This window comes from Rutidosis leptorrhynchoides, chromosome 4 (assembly GCF_046630445.1).
Source record: "Rutidosis leptorrhynchoides isolate AG116_Rl617_1_P2 chromosome 4, CSIRO_AGI_Rlap_v1, whole genome shotgun sequence".
NCBI lineage: Eukaryota > Viridiplantae > Streptophyta > Magnoliopsida > Asterales > Asteraceae > Rutidosis > Rutidosis leptorrhynchoides.
Genome location: NC_092336.1, coordinates 103,960,538 through 103,969,295, shown reverse-complemented (window position 1 = coordinate 103,969,295; position 8,758 = coordinate 103,960,538). Strand labels below are relative to the sequence as shown.

Sequence of the window (8,758 nt, the reverse complement as noted above, 5' to 3'; positions counted from 1 at the left end):
CATACCCATTTCACCCAACTAGGTCAACAATCACCCATTTGACCCATTTTAATACTTATACTCACAAACTTTGGTCAAACTTAACCCATTAACAAGCTTTCATTATTTCACAAGTGTATTAGTGACTAACACCACCATTAACACTTACAAATCTCAAATTACATGACCAAACCCTAGATTAACTCCATTTGGATTTCCTTACATCAAATTAGCCCAAATTCACCCATTAAGTCCCCAAATGGGTCTTACAAGTCTCAAATGGCCAAACCCTAACCATAAATTAACTAAAACTCAAAATACGGAGTTAAAACTCACCAACACTATCCACTTGTAGCTAAGAACGAGGAGAACAACTTTACTTCTTGCTCCAAAGATCAAATCTCAAATCTTCACTCTCAAATCTCACTTTGAAATTAAATGGGTTTTATGTTTTGAGAGGAAATAGAGAAAGAAAATGGAAAAGAAATGAAATAAAATGGATAAGTGGTGGAGATTAAATGCCCCAATCAGATCTACACGCAAAAGGACGAAATTGCCCTTGGACCACTTATTTTAAAAACTGAAACAGGAACCAGTTCGCCCGTATGGTCGCGGCGCGACCCACTTTGCCGCAGCGCGGCATTTCACAGATTTATCGAGCTGTTTTGATCCCCTCCTGAATCTGGTTCGTGTTAAATGTCGAGGCGCGACTAGGACCACCGCGGCGCGGCGAATGCCTACGTCTGACCAGTTTGACGACTTTAATCCAACTATTGATTTAAACAACTTGTACACCTTGTTCACGCTTCCTATAAACGTCTAAACTTCGTCTTTAAGCCTCACATGACTTAACATCATCCAAAACCCATGCATATACTCATGCATGCATGCATTCTCAAATATATATATATATATATATATATATATATATAAACGTTTACACAATAACTAACACTTTAATTTATTTATCATATAAACGAACGAGTTATAAGCGAAACAACGATTAAATAAGTACCTTTCGACATGTACGGGAAAATGGGATGTTACAAGGGTGTCGGGAACTCGGTATGAGTTGGGTAACCGATGAAAGTTATCGAGCTAATGAGAGTTAGACGACTAATGATGTTGTGGAAATGGTTATGCGACGATGTTCTCTATAGTTCTCAAGATTAGTGTGGTGATCTCTGGTAACGAACCAAGTTTCTTCTCGAATAGTCGGGGTTTAATTCTTGCTCCTACGTACAATGGGAGCGTGTTTGTGATAAGAAGATGGGGTTTGTGAAGTTCTTAGCTATGGGGAGGTTAGTGTACCAACGAGAAAGTGAAAAGCTGAAAAAGGTGGTAGATTTAAAGTGGTGATTGCGTAATTTGATGAATAGTCAGCAAGGCGTCTGTTAGGGTTTCTTATTGTTAGCAGAAGAAATAATAGATAGACGAGGATAATATGTACGAGTGATCGTTGACATGTGAGTTCGGGATTGGACGTGTCTAGATCGATGGGTGAGGCGTTGTTGTCTCATGAAAGAATCCTATAACTGAAGAGTAACATATATACTTCAACTGGTCTTCTAGTATAAGAAGATGATAGTCTAGGTTTAAGAAGATGGTGGCAAAAGAAACCGTGATTGCCCAAGATAGTAATTATGAGATTGAATTTACACTCAGTGGTGTTTTTTTATGTTGAAAGACTTCATATTGTAGGTTAGCGATGAGAATGCTGCATGATTCGGGTGTCTTATCTTTGTTTGCGCCCGTGAAATAAACTCTTCTTTGTATTTTGAATTTGGGATATAACCACGGTAAATCCCATGTCGTTTATGCGCCTTTTTTTAAAAGCAAAATTTTATAAATGACAAAAACCGAACAACACATTAAAATGCTTTAACTATTTCGTTTGTTGTTTGTGAATTAGTGATTGACATAAATTAATTGTCTTGTTAAGTCCTATAATACTAACAAATATAATAGTAACAAATGAAATGTAACTATACAAAACGAGCTTACCACTATGTGAAATTTCAACTACTTGTAATTTTTTGAACGTTTGATCTTTTTTATAGTTATATACTTGTTTATTTTAAAAATGAAGTTTACATCAAAAATAATAATTAAAATCATTAAATAATTACACAGTTAATGCACATACGACGAACAAACAACACTGAGTAGCCAACAAAAGCAACCACCGAAATCGATTAGAAAGCATAATTCCCTTGTCAACGATGCTAGGACTAGGACTAGGAGTTCTTGTTTCCAAAAGAAGAAAAAATAGTAAAAAAGAAAATAAAATCTTGTTTGTTTCTCTTGTTCTAAAATCTTCGTCCTTGCTTTCCTCATATATTTCTTGAATTGAAAATCTAAATCATCATATTTATAGATAGAAACAAACATTGGTAGATGGAAGGAGCATGATCCTCACATCAAGGAAGAGGACTCAAATATTGCATTTTCCAATTCATCTTGGACTCTCATTTTCTCTTCAAAACATGTCTTGTTCTTCACCACAATCACAACCCCAATATTATGTAGTACACTAAAGTTATCGGTAACGCAATCAACATCCCAAATATAACCCTGAAATTTTCACAAAATTTTAAAACTTTATATTATACCAAAACTTATACTTGGCCGGTATATATTCATTACTTTAAACTTCCATATAACCCAAGTAATATAAAGCAACTATTTCCTTCATATTATTAACTTGAAAATTAATACTTGCCCAGTACTAAGAATTGCAGGGTGAACGTTGTACTCCTTTGCAAAAACAAAAGGTACGATCCCTTGCGGCAATGCAGCCTGTTATGACATAATCTTTTTAATTAATTAAATAATACTCGATAACGAATAGCAAACAAAATGTAGGTAAAGGGTTGGTGACAAAAACATATGTTATTACCTGTACGATTGCGATATGTAGGAGGGTACCACGAAGACCGACAGCTATTGAAGCTGCTGCCATCACTGCCGGTCCGGTTAGAAACCTTACCGCCATTGCAAATGAAGCGACTTGATTTCCACAAGCAATTATCTTAGGTTGAAGCGCCATAAACAAACCTTAATTATACAAAAGTTAACCACATTAGTTATTAGTTATATACATTATATGTACCTATGTTAAAATTTTGATCATTAATAACAAGGAAAACGACAATAATATTTCCACAACAAATTTTAATACATCCACCATCACCATTATATGCACTACTTAATTAATACTATATGCATATAAACTATTGTACATCTATCAAAACAACAATAGTCAATTCCATCGATGTGAAATATAAGCTACATCTATAAAAGGTATGGTAAAAATATTATTGGCTTTAAAAATACACATGTCCAACATTATCTATATTTAACAAGACATAGTAAAACAAAAGGTATTAATAGTGTTAAACTTACCCAAGCTAAACATAGCCATTCCAAGACCAGCATCCGAAAGTATAGAGATAGACTTTGAAATTATTATTGGCATAGCCAAATGCCACCTGTCATACAAAATTTAATAAATAGATTAATTTGATAAGCTTATCCTGTTTCTATTCAAGCAATACAGAATGCATTAAAATATAAACGGAACATTTAATACTGTAAAATAACTGCAACATATATTATATATTTTTAGTATATATATAATATAAAATAGAGAGTTATAAGATATTATTTTAAATTGACATAAATTTTGACTGACACGTTAGATTACCTGAAGGCCACAAGAGACCAAATTAAACCGATGAGACTTGAGTAAGTATTTGGATTCCTAATTAATTTCCTCCAAACCATAATCAAAATCAGTCGAGTCATCACACTCGCCGGCGGCATCTGTTTACCGGTCACACCCTCCTCAACCGGACCACCTTTAGGGTGGAGCTCCGACGTTGAACTAGATCCCAGTTTATTCAACCCTATTTGGCCTTCTTTGTCATTCTCTTCATCTCCACCGAAACTAAAATCTTCCCTCGTGTCTACACCAAAAATTAATTCATTAATTAGTACATTATATAATTAAAATTAATAAATGAATATTTAATCATTTAAGTCTAACTAACCTTTAGTTTCAACATTTTGATCTGAGGAGACCATCATTCTAATTTCTTTAGCACTTTGTTGTTCGGGTTGACCCGTTTGTTCATTAGTAGTTCCGAATTCATTAGCGCCAAACACGTGGAGCCCACCACCAGCACCACCGCCTTCTGAAACCGGTGAAGCACTTGAACTCCACACAAACATGTGAAGCTCTTTAGCGTCATGGTTATTCCCTTTATTATTTTGCACACCATTCTGTTGCGCTTGCGTTGACTGTTGACTTTTATTACCTTTACCAACCGTCGATGCAATATCCGGATTTGGCGCCGGATAATTCGCCGGCACTGTCTGAGCAGCTGGATAAAATCCAAACCTCGGAGGATTCATATTCAACGGCCCCGGCGCCGTACTCTCTTCAAAATTCGACGGCCGTGGAGTCGGCCCTCGCGACGACTGTACGGAATAAGTATTATCCGCCGGTCCAAAATTCGATAACCGACCACCCGGAAACCCCATCATGGAGTAAAAATCCGAGTGGTTGAAATTAGACCCTCTCGGTGTCGGATTCCGTGAAGAGCTCAGACTATAAATCTCAGCTCCGGTGAGATTCGAAGGGCGCGGTGTCATTCCGGTGACCGAACCGAGCCCTAAAGATCTCCGAGACGCATTTGATTTTCTTACGGTGACGTGTAACTTCCCATCGGTGCCGATTTCAGCATCGGTTTCTAGGAAATCGTGACCGTCGAGTGAAACGACGTCGGATTCAACTTTGAATGATACAATTGAAGCAGCGGTTTCTGGAAACTGCTCCATTATTAGCAATTTTGCACCACGGTACTCGAATAAAAATAGTAGTAAAGTGTACCAGATAATACACTGTAACACCACTACTTGAACCATTAATGACCCGGAATATTCACCGTACATCGCAATTAGTAACGGAATCCCCATTACTAGCGTGTTTGGTAACGTGGATAACGAAAATATGGTTATCATCCATTCCAAACTCCCTAACAATAATAATAAAATTAATAAAGCCTTGTTAATTAATTAGTTACTACTTTGATATATTTATGAAGTTAATTAATTAATTAATAATTATAAAACGTACCGTTTTTAGTGAAGTTAGCCCATAAGGCGAGTACAACGAGCATGATGATTTTCTGAAGAGTATCAGCGGCGATAAAACGGAAATTCATGTTATAAGGATCGTTCATGGAGATGAAATGGAAAGAAAGTAAAGGAACGGCGAAAATGGCAACGAAACGGTTGATGCCGGAGCATTGATCGGGAGTGAAAATTTTCCACCAGCGTACGCTGCCGTAAGCGAGAATCATGGCGACGTATAAAGGGACCATGGCGGACATGACGGTGTAGAAGTCATGGCCGGTGATCATTGTTGCAAGTGGAGGTGAAGTTGAGTGTGGTGGATGAAGGATGAAGATGAGGGTGATTATTAATAAAGGAGAATTTGGGAAGGGTAAAATGGGAAAGTGAAAATCCGTTATCTAAATAACTGACAGATAGATTTGGTTACTGAAAGTGTGTGCGATTTACGGCTGATTGAACCGGTAACAGATAAGTAAGTACGAACCGGTGACAGAGAAATAAGTACGAACCGGGTGGAAATAAAAAGTGAGGAATTGAAATTAGAAAAAGGAGTAGGGGACGATGTGCATATATAGGGAAGAGTGGAAATCAAAGAGTGACCTTATGATCAATTTAATACAGTAATTCAGAGAAACTTTATTGTTTCACACTTTTGCCTATCATTTTTTACTTATATATACTTATTTTTTACATTTTACAATAATAATAAAATAAAGGTATAAAAACCTTTGTTTTCTTAATCTTATTTATTTATTTATTAAAATGCAATTTTAATTTTATAATCATTCTAAAAAGAAAAGATAGACTATTGTATTAGCCAATAGGATTGTTTTAATATTTAGTTACTTGAAAAAAAAAAAAAAAAAAAAAAGCTCTTTTATAGAATATGTAACTGAAATATATGTGTGAAAAGTAGGAGTATAAGACTAGTTCACTTAATAATTGGAAAACATTACGCCATTGGTACCTGTGATTTGTTTACATTATCGTTATAACACCTAAACTTTTGTTTTTGCGAAGTTAGTACCTAGGTTTTGTTTAATTTGCGTGGTTGGTACCCCTGCTAATTGCAGTTAAATTTTAATGGTTAACTCCTCACATGTGTCAAACATGTGAGGGTATATTCGTCATTTTTCTATTTATTTTTTGTATAATCTATTGACAGAAACTTTGCCAAACATGTGACTGAAACTAATCAAAAAATTTGTCACTACTCTCTTAAACCCCCTTGCTTTTGTTGTTCCACTATTGATCATTTATTAGAACAAAACAATAACTTAAACCCAAATCCGAATCTCATTTGTGAAGCTCATGCAGCTGAAATTTTCAATCTTTAATACGGCCTAAATCGTCCAATGCGGACTCCGGAACCTTGGTGTTCTTGTAGTACCATAAACTTACATGCTAACTCAATTAATAAATTATTTGGTAATGCATCAAAGTTCAAGTCAGATTATAAAGAAAATGAATTAGTTCAAGTCATGAATCTTCATGTTCAGACTAAGAGTGGACACATTCAAGTTTTTGACCACATAATCCCTCTTGAGTGGACAGATTCATCAACCAGTTGTAGCAGATGTTCAAGTTTGAATGGAGATGAACCGACGGTAGTTAAAGATGAAGATCAAGTTGTAAAACAAGGTATACATCGCTTATTTTACTCGTACTTTTGAGCTTCTGGGCTAGAAAAAAAAGGTAGAAGACGGTCACAAAATAATCGTTCTAAACCGTAACTGATTTAGGCGTTTATCATCTTGAGGTTATAAAATCAAACGGAACTCAGATTCGTGATCCTTAAATCTCACTGAATACTCACTAATCTTCAGATTCGAACAACTTGTTCAGGTTCATTGATTTTTGGATCAAGTTCGTTCTAAATCGAACACTCTAACCTTTTTCACCTCCGGTTCATCTGAAAATGATTGGAAGAAAAGTAATTATGCAAATCTCTTCATATTCAAGTCGTGGATCTGTATGCCAAATCTCAGGTCCTATCTCAAAGAATTGATAACAAATTTCGAAGTCAAAGTTCATGAACAAAAGTCAAACGCAACATCAAACTTCAAATTCAGAAGATGTACTCAGTTTCACGTTATGTTATTAATTTTCGAGTGTTATGTGGAGGTTTTGCAACAATTTTCATGTAGGAAGCATCATCAAAATTGTTGGTACGATTTTTCGTATAGCGGCTGTAAGGTACCAGTACATGACAATAGCTGCTCAGCGTGTGGCGTATAATGTTGATTGTTGTTTGCCCTCAAAAAAATAATCTCTGCAGACCCGGAACACGGATGTATGATTCGTGGGGTGGCCTCAATCAATCTGAGGATCGATCTGAAATTGATCCGTATATCGTAATGCTGCTAAGCGGCTAATGTGCATTTAGAGTGAGAAAGAATTGTGTGAGAGAGAAAGTGTACTTCTCTCTAACTGAAGTTCTGATCAGAATGATATGAAATGTGGTGACCCAGGGGGTCTATTTATAGGCGTAGAATGTTCGAAATTCTCGGGATACACGTGTCAATTATTGAGTGGTTCTGTTACACGAAATATCCGGAAGGTCGGTGGCGTGTGCTGACGTGGTTGCGTGCCGTTCACGTGCTGAGCTAAAGGGCTTATGCACAGAAGCTGCCTGTAGGGCTTACGCTTGACGCTGGGCGGCCTGATGAACGATGAGCGGTAAATACTGAAAACCGCCAAATTTTGTTATCTTTTGTGCTCTTTAATCCATTTTTCTGTATAAAAATGGTGTTTTTATGCGTTTATCCCCTAGGATACACCATTAAGTCCCCCAGTTTAATGTCTTTATTTTTGTAAAAAATAAAGTCATTAAACTAAAAATAAAAGATGTTTTTTTCCTCGAAGACACAAAACTGCTGTAGCCTTCTGATTTTCTGTTCTGACGTCACATTATCAATTATGAAGTTATCCCCAAAATCTTTTTGATTTATTTTCAAGATTTAAATTGTTGTCCAATGAATCTGGTCCTTACAAGCGTCTTAATCTCATCCATTGATTATCCATTTGTTTGACTATAAATAATTCGTCCCCCTTTCCTTTTTCCTTTCCGAAAACTGATTATTTGCTGTAAAGATAACTGCAATTATTCATTTTAACAATCTGTTAAGTGCAAGGTCAGTGATTGTTCATCTTTCTCTGCTGCTTGAATTTTTATTTTTCATACTACCATGGCCGAATCCAGCAACACTTCTTCCAAAGAGATAATCGTGATGTTAATACCATCCCTTCCACTATTACTGAAGCCGATATAGAACAATTATGTAAAAAGCACGGAAGTCTTAGATTGTTAAATCCCATTGTTCCTTCGCCTAGCGATAGAGCTAATAAACCTCCGAAGAAGATGATTACGCTTTATAAGCTTCAACTAACCGTAGGAAACCTCCGTATTCCTCTCTCTTCTTTACTCCAACAGATTCTTGCCCATTATGGAATAGGTCTTAGTCAAATTCATCCATTAGGATTACAAAAAATTATTATTTTTGAAATGTACTGTAATGCTGTAGGTAAAGTCCCAAATGTAAATATTTTTCATGAATTGTTTACGACTAGATTAGTTAGCAAATTTTGGTATACATTTGACTGTAAGCCAAATAAGGCTTTTACTAGGGTGAAGGAAACG

At 35.9% G+C, this 8,758-nt stretch overlaps 1 protein-coding gene across 1 annotated transcript; it reads right to left on the bottom strand.

The window, feature by feature from the left end:
• Window positions 1-2,029: 2,029 nt before the first annotated feature.
• LOC139840003 (auxin efflux carrier component 4-like) lies at window positions 2,030-5,640 on the bottom strand. Its single transcript, XM_071830222.1, has 7 exons — window positions 5,120-5,640; window positions 4,032-5,018; window positions 3,686-3,947; window positions 3,385-3,470; window positions 2,879-3,036; window positions 2,702-2,778; window positions 2,030-2,553 (listed from the first exon to the last, which is right to left on the bottom strand). Exons 1-7 carry the CDS (start codon window positions 5,403-5,405, stop codon window positions 2,487-2,489), a joined length of 1,923 nt encoding a protein of 640 aa, XP_071686323.1. The 5' UTR covers window positions 5,406-5,640; the 3' UTR covers window positions 2,030-2,486.
• Window positions 5,641-8,758: the final 3,118 nt, after the last annotated feature.

Excerpts from the sequence above, each read along its gene's own strand:
- LOC139840003 (XM_071830222.1), bottom strand. The coding sequence starts at position 5,405 with ATGATCACCGGCCATGACTTCTACACCGTCATGTCCGCCATGGTCCCT. Across the intron at positions 3,471-3,685 it reads TGGTCTCTTGTGGCCTTCAG|GTGGCATTTGGCTATGCCAA; the intron begins GTAATCTAACGT and ends TTTGTATGACAG. Across the intron at positions 2,554-2,701 it reads CCTGCAATTCTTAGTACTGG|GGTTATATTTGGGATGTTGA; the intron begins GCAAGTATTAAT and ends TGAAAATTTCAG.